Source organism: Artibeus jamaicensis, unplaced genomic scaffold (genome assembly GCF_021234435.1).
Source record: "Artibeus jamaicensis isolate MK-2021 breed Jamaican fruit bat unplaced genomic scaffold, CSHL_Jam_final contig_465, whole genome shotgun sequence".
NCBI lineage: Eukaryota > Metazoa > Chordata > Mammalia > Chiroptera > Phyllostomidae > Artibeus > Artibeus jamaicensis.
The window spans coordinates 12,915,116-12,928,843 of record NW_026521843.1 but is presented as its reverse complement, the minus strand read 5'-3'; the positions used below and the strand labels follow the sequence as shown (position 1 = coordinate 12,928,843).

The window sequence follows — 13,728 nt, the reverse complement described above, 5'->3', positions numbered from 1 at the left end:
TCAAATTGAATAAAAAAGCAAGACCCACTTATATAAGAAATACCCTTTAAATCTAATATTCTTTAACCTCATTATATTTTTTATTACTTTGTTTTAATCTACTGTAGAGAGTATATAATTCTAATAATTGAATAAGATCGCCCTGGCTGGTGAGGCTCAGTGGATTGAGTGCTGGCCTGGGAACTAAAGAGTCATTGGTTTGATTCCCAGTCAGGGCTATGCCTGGGTTGCGGGCCAGGTCCCTGGTAGGGGTGTGGGAGAGGCAACCACACATTGATGTTTCTTTCCCACCCTCTTTCTCCCTCCCTTCCCTCTCTCTAAAAATAAATAAATAAAATCTTTTAAAATAATAATTGAATAATATCAAGGCAATAAGGACAAGAAACAATCCTATCTACTTCTATTTTGCTGTTAAGATGTGGATCACTAAGCTGTTGATTTTTTCCCTGCTAACCTCCTTAGGCTTACTATATAATACCTGGGGAGTAGGGATTTTAAAAAAAAGTAGTATCAGAAAGAACTTCTATAGAAAAGGTAACCAACATTCACATGTTATTAGACTTGTAAATTATAGTTTCGTGGCCAGAGCCTAGTCACCACAGTCTACTTTGTGGTTACTGGTAATGATAATGAGCTTCAAGGAATTACCCCAATGATCTTCTTAAATACCACTTTGAATTTAGTCATTCTCTCTTTAAAAATTTTCAGGAGGCTCCAGGATAAACTCTAAACATTTAGATGGGCTTTAACACCCCTAAAAAGCTTACCACATCAATTCTGCTCTAAATATAAAATAAATATCCCTTTACTATTCACTAGGCTTTTCAACCTCTATCCCTGCCTGGTTCACGCTGTGATAACCAGTCTTAAATATTCTTTCCTTTCTATTTCTTTACTCAAATTTTCCCCAAAGCCTTTCCTAATTGGGATGTTTCCTCCACACCCTCAGTAGTTAATTGAATGTACCCCTGACCTGGCATAATCTGTGTGGCCGATGGGGTCCATCTCATACCCAGCTGTTCTGTCCTGTTAGCCAACTGATTCTCTGTTTCTGCTGTGTCACCCTAGCTTGTTAATATTGTCTCCTCTGGAGCTGTCTTCATACACAGCAAGTACTAAATAAATGTTAAACTGAAAGGGAGAAATGAAGAAAATGTGTTCAGAATATAAAGGAGTAAGTTCCAAGCCAGTGTGTTATATGTATCATTTTATAATAAATCTAAAACACTAAACTCTCATGAAACTAAAATCTTACATGGCCTGTCAAAATTTCCATCTTATATCATACAGGATAGTAGTTATCAAAAGATAGTGGGAAAGAATAAAGAAGTGTGGGTTTTTTTTTTTTAATATTTTATTTATTTATTTTTAGAGAGAGGGGAAGGGAAGGAGAGAAGAAGAGAAACATCAATGTGTGGTTGCCTCTCATGCGTCTCCTACAGGGGACCTGGCCTGCAACCAAGGCATGTGCCTGACTGGGAATGAAACCAGCTACTGTTTGGTTCGCAGGTTAGTGCTGAGTCCACTGGGCCACACCAGCCAGGGCTAGAAGTGTGGTTATTTTTGATGAGTAACTGTGAACACGCCTGACTTTCCTTAGAATGATAACTCATGGTGTGGCATGGTGTGGCGTGTGTGTGTGTCAGTTGTGCCACTTACCTGCTCAGGGCACACAGTGTTCATTCCTGGCATCTGCAAAGAGCTCATCTGCATCTGGCCCATCATTGGGTTCATGTTCTGAACACTGGTGTTTCCACCTGCCATGGACACGGTGATGCTCATGTTGTTGTACACTCCCGGCTGCGCAGGCGTGGGCTGGCTCTGGACAGCTTGGCTGAACACACTGTTAACTCAAAAACAATCCCGATTACATCCACCGATCGTGAACGTGGGGATAATGTGACTGGACTCTGTTTCTTAATTACTAGACTGAATTCCAAAGAAAGTCTTTCACATTATTAAGTTACACTTAGGCTTTATCGTATTACAATATATAAGGATTAAGTGTAATTCAGATACATTTTGAACTCTGCCCCAGGGATTTAATAACAAAATATAGCTCTTTTTAAGTTACAATTATCTGGCCTGGTATCAGAGTTGATAAGCTCCAATTATCTAAATAATTAAGAAAGGAAGTTTTCCATCTAAGTAAATCTTCCAGATAACTGAAATGTACCCATTGAACTATGAAAATGGTTCTAAGATTTCAAACGTCAGACCGGTTTCTATTGGTGGGCAGAAGAGTGTGGGACAGACTCCAGTGAACACAACCTGAAACTCCGTGTGTGGTGGCAGAAGTCCACGCGACACAAACACCTGTGTCCGAAGGACAGTGTGTGGGCTGTGTCTTCTGTAAGTTCTAGAAAAACACCTAATGTTTTGTGATTATCTACCAGTTGTTAAACAATAAGCTGCTGGGAAAATGCTACCTGTTTTAATGTTAACTAATGGAGAATTTAAAAAATTATTTACCCCATCAATGACTTATCTATTCCTTGTTGGCCCTTGGGAAGTAAGCAGGATGTGCTGGCATTTACAGCTTCCGGCAGATTCAGGTTAATCATACTGACACCAACAGGCTGAGACACAGCCCATTCATCATGTCTGAAGAAAAGTAGCAAATTTCCCCCAAGTAATTATAAAACACAAATGCCCCAAGAAAATTATATGCCCAGGAAATGGTCAATAATGCATCAGCGAACCATTAATATCTGCACAGTGTGTACGTTTGTGAGGTGGTGTGCCCACAACTAAAGGAGAGAGAAAAACCTATTAGTCTCACTGCCCACTGTCTAATGAGGACATTTCTGCCGCAGACAATGCTCATTTGTCAACGATACACAAATCACCACGAGCCTCAGGGCTTATGTAAGTTAATGCACGCAGAAGCTTCAAGGACTGCAATGACGTCACACTGAGGGGAAGAGCTCCGGATTTAATTTCTCGTCAAATTTATATTTGGGACTATATATTAAGCTCTTTCAAATTGCTCTTGCCAATAGCTCCATTTTAGCTTCTTCCACCATGGGAAGAAGACCAACCCCTTCTGTGGCCTCAGTTCCAGGTCCTGGGTGGACTGTGGGGCTCGCTGGCACCTCGGGCCCAATGCGGGAAAGACCCTTCCCTCTGCTTTTCTGGTCGACCTGCTGGCAGTTATCACAGTACTTGGCAGCCCCTAAATCTTGGGGGGAAGAGGGAAAAATTAAGACTTTGGCCCAAAGTGGGTTCCACAAATATACAGGTACTGACAAGCAGGGAGGAGAGTTCCTGGTCAAATAAGTCTGAGAAACAAAGGGTTAAACGACAGGCCTTCTTAGCCTTTAAAATGCTAATAGGCACTCAGACTCTCCCTTCCTACTAGTTACACAGAAACACTGAGCAGTTCCAGTAGAAACAGATTTGGTTTAACCCTTTATTTCTCTGGTCACCAGAGAGATAACGAAAAAGAATCATATTATACTATCTCTGAACACGTCGTCCTACTTAAAGGTTCTTTATCTTTTACGTCTCTTCCCTCTACTCTTGTCACCAACGAGGCTCCGGGTAACCTGACAGTGGGGGCTGTTCCCTCCCCTTCCCCGTTCCTGCTGATACCTGGCCTTGTGCCACAGGACAGTGTGTGGTCACAAAATATGTGCCGCCTGCGTGGAGCAATAAGCTTCTACACATGAACCAAATAAGCAAGTGTGAAAGTTTGGAAAGTTGGTGATAATTATTTTCTATCTCAAATGACTTGAGAAAGTCAAAGTCCACAGCAACTGCTAAAGTACAAGGAGTGAAGTCCACATTTGAATCTGAATCCATGAAGTGACTTAGGCAGGAAAAGGAAATCTCTACTCTCTCGTTTGTTCAAGAGACACATATTAAGTGCTTACCTTTTCTAAAGGATGGACACACAGAAGTAAACAAAACAAAGTCCTTGCTCTTACGAAGCTTGTATGTTATTCGGAGAGACAGGCCATAAATAAACAGACTAACACACAATCTGTCGTGTGTTGAGCTCTAGAGAAGAGAAGGAAGGAGCTGGGGGTGGGAATGGTGGTGTTTTAGCAACGATGGTCAGGGAAGTTTACTATGGTGACATTCAATATCCATGTTTAACAAGGTGACATTTCAGTAGAGACTTGAAGTGTGAGAGAGCAAACCATGTGGCTACTGACAGAAGAACATTCCAGCAGAGGGATTTAAAAATGCAAAGGTCCTGAGTTTGCAATGTACTTGGCACATCTGAGGAACAGAAGAATAAACAGAAACCAGTGTGGCAGGCTGAGTGATGAGAATAGCAGATGAGGTCAGAGAAGTGTCCAGGAGCAGGATTAAGTGGGGCTTTATAGGCCCTGCAGTGTAGGCTGAGTAAGCTGGACAGTGCGGGAGAAAGGCTGGCGTGCTGTCTTATGTTTTGAAAGCATCGCCGTGGCTGGAGCAAGGGTGGCCGCAGGGAGACAAGAGGCTACTGCCGTGGTCCAGGAAACAGCCGATGGTGACGTGCACCGAAGTGTGCACGTGGGACAGGTGATGGGTCCCACTAAGAAGCTGACCGAATTTGCTGATGGAAAATGCCTGACGCAGGAATGTAAGAGAAAGAGAAAAGGTGCTCTTCTGAATACCTGGAAAAATAGTCACTTACTAAAATGGAGAAAAGTAGAAGAGGGGCTGGTTCGAGGGAGAACGCCACCTCAGTTTTCATCACACTGTCTGCAATGCCTATGAGATTTCTACGGGGAGACGTGGAGGAGGCAGCTGTACGTGTAGCGTGGCGTTGGGGGAGGGGTCCGGGCAGGAGATCTGTACTTGGGAGTCCCAGCACGGAGATGGCATGTACAGCAGTAAGACAGTAACGACGGGGGTGCCCGGGGGAAGAGGGCCTAGTAGGAGCTCTGGGGCCCTTAAATGGAGGTCAGGGAGGGGAGGAAATGGGAAGAACAGGGGAGTCACCTTTCTCAAGAGGGAAAGTTGCAGAAACCAAACGAAGAGTGTCAAGAAAGCATAAATGTTCAAATATGTCAAGTGCTACCGATGACCACTGCACTTGGCATTGTAGAAGATTAATGGCCTTGACAAGAATACTTCTGGTGGAGTGGTAGGAATGAAAAGTCTGATGGGTTCAACAAGGAATGGGAGGAAAGGAAGTAACAGAGTATATGGTCTTTTAACAAATTCAGCCGTCAAGGGGAATAGACTTGTCAGCATGATGATTATTATTTTTTTAATCCTCACTCGAGGATGTTTATTGATTTGAGAGAGAGGGAGGGATGGAGGTGGGAGGGGGAGAGGGGGGAGAGAGAGAGAGCGCATGCGCAAGCACACGTGAGCGCCCCAACTGAGGATTGAACTTGCCACCTGGGTATATGCCTTGATCGGGAATTGAACCCAGGACATTTTGGTGTACGGGAATGCTCCAACCAACTGAGCCGCCCAGACAGGGCATGACTATGTTTTTTTTTCAAGCCACACTTAAAAGCCTAAGTGTGGATATGGGGCAGGAGTTTAAGGTGGATCTCACCGGGAGCACTCCACTAGGCACCAGTGGCAAAGGGAGAGCTGAGCAGGGAGCTGAGAGTGCCTGGAGGGGAGTAATCACGATGACGGACCGCATAACCAACCGCAGTGGTTTTAGGAAGTCAGAGTTAGAACACGTTAGGAGACTGAAATTCTTCTTGCAGGTTCTACACACAGCTCCACTTCTACCTAATTTACACAGTCCCCATGGAGAGTAACACAGTTTTTTACACAGTTTTTTAGTCCTCACTAAGAGCTACAGACTTCTCTAGCAAGATTTCCTCCCTCACCTTTCAGTGAACTTGAAGAGAATATGGTCTTGAGTTTTCAACTTTAACTGCCTTACTTATTATGTTGTCAGATCAAATGGCTTCCCTGTCATTAGAACCAAGACGCAACCAAATTAAAACCCTTAAAAACCCCAAATGATGTGTGAAAAGTTCAGGAGCCAGGATTTGGGAGGGAAATGACTTTAGTGAGATAATTCTGAGAGAGGTGGGCAAGAGGAGGCCACTGAAAATCTAGATTCAAAACGCTGGGTAAGGCAGAATGACCCAAGAAGCCTTGAAACCTTTGTTGTGACCGTGAAGTCTTTAAACAATACTGAGAAGAGTAAAACCTGCCTGAATTCAGCTCTATTAAATTCTAACATTTTGCCATTCTTGCTTTAAATTTTTGAGATATTTAAGTGTGTTTATAAAGAGCCTTTTTTTAAGTTCCCATTTTTACATCTGTCCCGGGGTGTTCTGTTCCTCATGGGGATTGATCGGGTGTGTCAGGGATGGTACAAAGGTCAGGGGCCACTAGACCACTTTTCTCTACTGTAAACACGCCAATTTGCCTTAAAAACCATTTAAAGGATTTTAAAATCGTTATTTTTCTTTGCGGATAATATAAAATTCAGTTCTTTGAATTTGTAAACTGCAGCTGCTAATAACTTTTATTTAGATGGTGAAGAACTGGTGGTCCTTATGCACTGCAGTGTGTCGGGGATGCTCGGACATGCAAACCGCCCCTTACCTGTTTCCCATTGCTCCCTGCTGCCAGGCCTTCACGTCCGGTGACTGGTACCCAGACGCAGGCGGAGTTTGCTGGAGCAGAGAGCTCTGAGGAGGAGGGATCGGCATCGGCACCATGGAGCTCCCAGGGCTCAGAGATGGAGCGAAGTTGGCCTCACCTTGGGGAACCATTCCTGCAAATTAACACAATTTCTGTGAATATACTATAGATTTATTAAGCCACAGGGATCTTTAGAAATGTTCCTAATCAATGGGGTAGACATAACATTTCTGTGCCTTAAAAATAGGTGGGAAATTTCAGTGTAAACAGACAGATAAACATATAAAGTTAAGTTTGGAAAATGCTTTTTATTCTAAAGATATTGATTTGCATACCAGGATTACATGTGGACTTTCTCTGCTCTATTTTTGCTTGCATGAATTTTTAAGTATGAAAAACTTATGAACATACATGACAGACAACTTGTATAATAAAGGTAAGTTGAAAAAGGAGAGACAAGAACAACCACATGTGAAATGATAAATGAGTTTTGCTCGCCACTCCTCCTCACTCATCTTTGTGGGCTCTTCTTCCTTCCTCCCTTTTTTCTTCATTGGCATATAATCTACACAGCATCAAATCCACCCACTGAACTGCACAACTCCATGTTTTTAGATAAACTGATTGAGTGGAGCACCCATCACCATCATCCAGTTTCCACATTTTCATCAGCCCCCGATTTGCTGTGCCTATTGGTAGTTAGCCCCCACTCCCACCTCTGGCCTACGGCCGCCACTGCTCTGCTTTCCATCGCGACAATTCTGCCCTTTTTTGGAAACGTAATATATGTAATTGTATGAAGTGTTTTGTGTCTGGCTTCCTTAACTTGGCATACTATTTTTTTTTAGGTTCCACCATTCTGTAGCTGTTGTTAGTTTATTCCTTTTTACTCAAGACAGTTACTGATTAAACTATTAAAAATCAATTGATCAGCCCTAGCCAGGTAGCTCAGTTGGTTAGTGTCATCCTGATATGCCAAGGTTGTGGGCTTGATCTCTGGCCAGGGCACACACAAGAGGCAACCAATGAATGCATGAGTAAGCAGAACAACAAATCAATATTTCTGTCTGTCTCTGTTCCTTCCCTTCTCTTTCAAATCAATAAATAAATTTTAAAAACTCAGTTGACCGTAAAAGTCAATCACTCTGTTGCAAGGATCTGTATGTCTACACCTGTCCCAACACCACACTGTTTTGATTGTTATGGCTTTATGGAGACTTCTGAAACTGGTGTCATCGAACTTTGCTCTTCCTTCTCAAAACTGTCTTGGATTTCTGTATACATTTTAAAAGAAGATTGTCAATTTCTCCAAAAAGCATTTGGTTTTTTCATAGAGGCTGCATTGAATTATAAGATCAATTTGAAGTGAATTACCATCTTTTCAATCTTGTTTTTCTAATTTTCAGTGCTGTATCTTCAAGTTCATCAATTTTTCTTTTCTAACATCTAATCTGCTTCTTATCCCCTCCAAGATATGTTTCACTGTAGTATTCATGTGAGAGGGCGATTTCTGGATTTTTTAAATACCTTTTATACCTTTACTTAACACATTCAAGCTTTCCCGTAACTTCCTGCACATAAAGAATAAATGTAAAATTTATAACTGTCTTAACATCCCTGTTACTAATTCTGTAGCCACCTGTGTAATTTCTGGGTTGGTTTTGATGGATTCATTTTTCTTCATGTGATTGGTTGTATCTTCCTGCTTCTTTGCTAGCCTGGTAATTTTAAAAAATGACTCCAAAGATTGTGAATTTTACCTTGTTAGGTGCTCAATTTAAAAAACCCTTTAACATATTTTTGACATTTGTCGGGGTCGCAGTTAGGTTACATGAAAAGGGTTTAATTCTTTTGGCTGTTTCTCCTAAAGAGACAAGAGCAGACGTAGTTCAGTCCTGTTTATTAATGAGGCAAAACCCTTCTGCCTGACACCCCGTGAACTATGAGTTTTCTGTCCTGGTTGGTGGGAAGAGGGTCGGCTCTGTGTGAACTTTAAAGACCGTTGCCTCTAATCTTCTCAGGCGGTTTTCCTCGGCCTTAGTTTGCACGTGCGCACACACACACACACACACACACACGCACACGCACACGCACACGCACACACCCCAGCACTCAGCTGAAGCCCTAAGCGGGATCCTCTGCAGATCCCACAGTTCTCTCTCTGCGGGGTTCTCTATTCTCTGGTACTGTGCCCAGATCCACTGCTCAACTCAGGGAAACCACTTCTTCCCCTTCCTGCGCACGGTCTGGACAATTTTGAGAACTGTACCTTTATTTCATGTAGTACTTTTGATAATTTGCTTGCTTTGGATAGAATAAATGTGGTCCCTGTCACTCCATCTTTGCCGAAAGTCCAAGTCTATAACAATTTAAAAATGTTAAATGGATTTCTTTTTATGTTTTCTGTTATATTAGCACTTTGTATTCTTTTTCTCCTGGCAAATACACTTTGGAGTTAAACACTTTGAGGTAGAGAAAGTTGCACAGGGGCAGAAAAAAAGAGTGTCATAATTTGATTACCTATAATTTAGTGTAATTCCTACAAACCTTCCTATATAATTGTGGTGCTTCTTTCCCTTATTGTTATGTCTCGCACATTTTTATGTTCTTAATGTCTGTTTATAAACATAATGACATATACCTGTATAATATTCCATATTCTGTCACTGTTAATAAAATGACATTTCTCTTTTTTGTTTGGTTAATCTGGTTAGAGATATGGCTAATTTATTCACTTGTTTTTTTATAGGCTATAGTTTTAAGTTTTCTGTGAAAGTTGAGACAACCACAGACTTTATAAAGCTTTTTATCTTTTACTTGGTGTTTAACTACCTTTTTGCATAAAGATTATACAAACAAAGCTACATATTTTTTCCTGCTGCCTCCTCCATATGTAGTTTAATGTCTGGCAAATAATCTTAACTTAGAATAGAGAAAAAAAGTTTTCTATTTATGACTCTAAAGGGTGGGGTTTTCCCCATCACATTAACCATCTTGATATATGCTGATTGTTTTTACATTAATTCTAATTTTGAATTTCAACTATTTTGGCTGTGATCCTTAAAAACCACTTGTGTCTTCTTCATAATGGCAACATCGAACGATTGCCTCTCACACGCCCCTGCTGGGGACCTGGCCCACAGCTCAGGCGTGTGCCCCGACTGGGAATGGAACCGATGACCCTTTGGTTCACAGCCTGACAATCCACCAAGCCACACCAGCCAGGGTCCCTTATTTTTTTAAAGCAGTTTATGGAAGAACTTAAAGTTTTGCCCTTTCATTTCAGTCTGTGACTGGATGGGAATACTACTCTCTCCACTGTACTCAGCTTCTGGGTTTTGTTTGGAATATGACTGCTGGATTTTTAAAAAAGATTTTATTTAGTCTTAGAAAGAGGGGAAGGGAGGGAGAAAGGGAGAGAAACATCAATGTGTGGTTGCCTCTAACATGGCCCCGACTGGGGACCTGGCCCTCAACCCAGGCATGTGCCCTGACTGGGAATCAAACAAGCGTGACCCTTTGGTTCACAGGCTGGCACTCAATCCACTGAGCCACACCAGCCAGGGCTGACTGCTGGCTTTATTAAAGAAAAATTCTTATTTTGTGAAAAGTATTTTTTGTCAATCAAAGACTGGGCTGGAAGAAAAGCCCAGGCACCAGATCAAGCATCTGTGGTGGGTGGCAACACATCCAGTTCCATTGCCTGGTGAGGGCGGAAGGCCCACCTACTCATTACTTCAATTACTGTGTTCTCTATATATTGACCTGCAAGAGACCAAAGGCTAGACCCACAACCCTGACAGACATCTTGTCAACTTCATCAGAACTGGGACTTTGAAGCACTGCCTTCCCAGGTGGCTTCGTCAAAGAACCAAAGCTGGATAGAAAGTTTTTCTTTCTTAAGTTTCCAGAGAAGAGGTGTTAAAGAGCATGACTGAAAACTGACAGAAGTACTATTTTTATAAGAGAAAAAAAATCCTTGGGGAAGTCATTAATGTTTGGCTTACTTGTAGTTAGTTCTCCTGCCCACTCGTGAATGAGATCAATCTTTTGATTTAAATCTCTGCAATCAATATAATGAAAGCCAAGGCCCCATTTGCTGTTTTGGCTCGGTTGCCACTTTAGAACAGGACTGGGTAAATGAATAATTATAGAATAGTCTAATGTTGGAGGAAGTACTTCTACAGGCTACAACAAAGTGAAAAAGCTGTGTCGAATTCTTTGCATATAGAAATCATAAGAAATATAATTCTTTTGAAGGCCACTCCTGTTCAATCTTCTAATGAAAATATGGATTTATAATCCTTTTGTTGCCAACAGATAGTGTCAGAGATAAAAACCAGCCAAAGATGACTTCATTGTCTTGAGGACAAAGGAACTGAAGTGCCATAGTTCTGATTAACATGCTTAGAGAACTCTGGTGCTCTTTGATACTAGACACTTAATTTAACAGTCAAAGGATTTTAGTACTTGTTGCTGTAAGAATGAAAAGTCTACATTAATTGGGCTGTCAAAGTTGACAAGCATATTGCCATGTCAAAAATCTCTATATAACTTCACCATTTTATCCAAGTCAAACAGCAGCCTTCTCGTTGATATTCATATTTAAAGCAGCCTTAAAAGTTACTTTTTATTTCACTTACAAAATCAAGGAATTCATTTCAATTTTTTCAGGAAAAAAATTCATTTTGCATCAAAGTTTGATTAAACATGGTGGATTAATTAAATGTGCTTTATTGCCACTATCTACCATAATCTCAAAAGTGAAAGAAATAAAAAAAACATCACCGAGGACAAAGAGAATGGAAGAGAGACAGTGCGAAAGAGAGATGACAAAGAGAACGACATCTGGAAGCCAGCAAGCTGCCTAAGTTGCAGCAGTATCTCACCGCCTAAGCAGCTGGGAGGGCTGACGCTAATGACAAGTTTGGGGTACTCTGTGATGGTTGATTATCCTTATGTGAACTATCAGAATTTCCCAAATAGTAGGAAACTGTATTCAAATTTTGAGTTAATGTATTTAAACCCACTGTCTGGAGTAATCTTTCATTAGATTCTTATAGGGATCCACAAGAGAAAGAAAATAAGAGAATATGCTTTGCAGATGTGTCCATACAGATCCTCTAATCTAGTGCCCTGGCCGGGTGGCTCTGCTGGTTGGAGCACTGTCCTGAATACCGACAGGCTGCAGGTTCGATTCCCAGTCAGGGCACATACCTATGTTGCAGGTGTGATCTCTGGTTGGGGTGTGTATGGGGGGGCAACCAGTCAATGTTTCTCTCTCTCTCCACCTGCCTCTCTTCATAAAACTCATTAAACATAGCCTTGGGTGAGAACTCAAACAACAATAATCTTAGCTATCGAAGAGAGATATAAGCCTCAGCCCATTCCAGCATTTAGTGGTGAAAGGTGAGTCTGGAGGCTGGTCCTCCTTCCCTGGCACCAGCTTCACTGTTACGGAACCGAAACACATGTGTCAGTATTTCAGAGAGCGAGCGAGCTGCACACAGTACTTACAACAGCAACAATGCTGTAGCCCTCGTACCTGATCCTGGATACTGGAAGACATTCTGCTGCATCTGAGGACTGATTCCAGTGCCAAACTGTCCTCCCATGTTCCCGGCCAGGCCTCTGTTCACCATGTTGCCGCGGTTGGCCAAGGCTGCCTCGGGATTTGCCGCCAGTTGTGAAAACGGGCTGGTAGAAGCGGGTGGGGTTCCTGGATTTGTACCATAGTTGGGAGGGTAGGGGAACTGCTGCGGAGCACCCTGAGGAAGACGGGGGTTCCCCATTTGAACTGGCAGTCCAGACGAGGGAGGGAGGTTGTTCCCAAAGCTTTGCTGCCTCATGAGCATCGCTCTCTGCTGCTGGATGAGCTGCCTCTGTCGGTGCTGCTGGCTGTACAACTCCCGCTGGCGCTGGGCCAGCATTTGGGCATTCAGGGGCGGCTGCGAAGGAGGAAAAAATCCCTCAGTTATGGATATTATTATGCTCTCTACCTATCTTGGAAAGCTTATAGAATAAGGTCTACTAGCTTGGGGCAACAAAATCCATAGCAATTATCAGTGTACAAAGGAAAATAAAACCGAAAAGGCACAAAAACCTCTTAAGTAATAATTGCAGGAGAGAAAAGGAATTAAGTACATTTTACAGATAAAAGGTAGTAGAGAAATGGTAAAGCAATATTTATGGCCACTGAAGTGGGTTAAATGCAAATTCTCAAAAAGTCACACAGAACTTGAGAAACGTCAAAGAGAGTATACATGATTAGTAGGTATTATAACACAGGTCATAAAAAAAACTATGAAAAGAAACATGAAAACCATAAAGAAGAAGAAAATGTGCTTGATGATTTCTCTCTCATCTGATGTTAGGTTGTTAGGAAGCTTTTTTCTTTTTCATTTTCAAAAAACTTACAGTTTCCCCCTTTTCCCACTGAAATCATTTATTTCACTTTACTTAAATGAACAAAATCTGATTACAGGTGATTTTAATGTTCTTCCTATATACTGTTCAGTATTTTCCAAATTATCTATAATGAACATGTATTATCTTTATAATTAAAAAAAACCTACAAATACCATTAAAAAAGAGAAAATCAGAAATCCAAGATCCAATGACAAATAAATTATCAGTTAAAAAGAAAATAATTATTTATAAATAAAATAACAAACAAAAGTAAATGGAACCAGCTATTTTATATCATTGTTGCAGTGCGAGACTACTCTGGGCATTAAGAGTTTTAATAGCTATACTACTATAAATAAACAAAGAGTTTTAATAGCTAAGTACTATAAGTAAAGAAGGAAATGGCCAAGTTAGGCTGAAATCGCTTTCCCGTCTACTTTGAAAAGCAGTCTAGTCTGGCACGTTGACGAAGACGTCCTCAAAAAACATCGGTTCAGACTGAGGACCCAATTAAAGCATGTGGCTCCATTAAAATTAAACTTGCCAACTAGATGTTGTCCAATCCAGAAAAAACGTGACATATGCTTTTCTGATAGAAATCATCTTTATCTGAATTCCAAAGGAGGGTCTTTGCTTCCTGTAATCTAATTACCCTTGTGCGAGCTAACCGCTGAGATCTGTGGGACACGGAACCCCAAATCTGGAGCCATGAAGATGCCAGTATCTGTTCACCAGCCATTTCTGTCAATATTTATCCTTCTG

At 41.5% G+C, this 13,728-nt stretch overlaps 1 protein-coding gene across 7 annotated transcripts in view; it reads right to left on the bottom strand.

Annotated features, from left to right (window-relative positions):
• The window catches only part of NCOA1 (nuclear receptor coactivator 1), a 212,313-nt gene that overhangs the window by 9,647 nt on the left and 188,938 nt on the right, over positions 1-13,728 (bottom strand). For all 7 annotated transcript variants that reach the window (XM_037146740.2, XM_037146739.2, XM_037146742.2 and 4 more), the window contains 3 exons: positions 12,104-12,506; positions 6,520-6,691; positions 1,660-1,843 (listed from right to left, as the gene is read on the bottom strand). In XM_037146740.2, the coding sequence (XP_037002635.2) occupies positions 1,660-1,843; positions 6,520-6,691; positions 12,104-12,506 (759 nt within the window). The remainder of the gene's footprint in view (positions 1-1,659; positions 1,844-6,519; positions 6,692-12,103; positions 12,507-13,728) is intronic.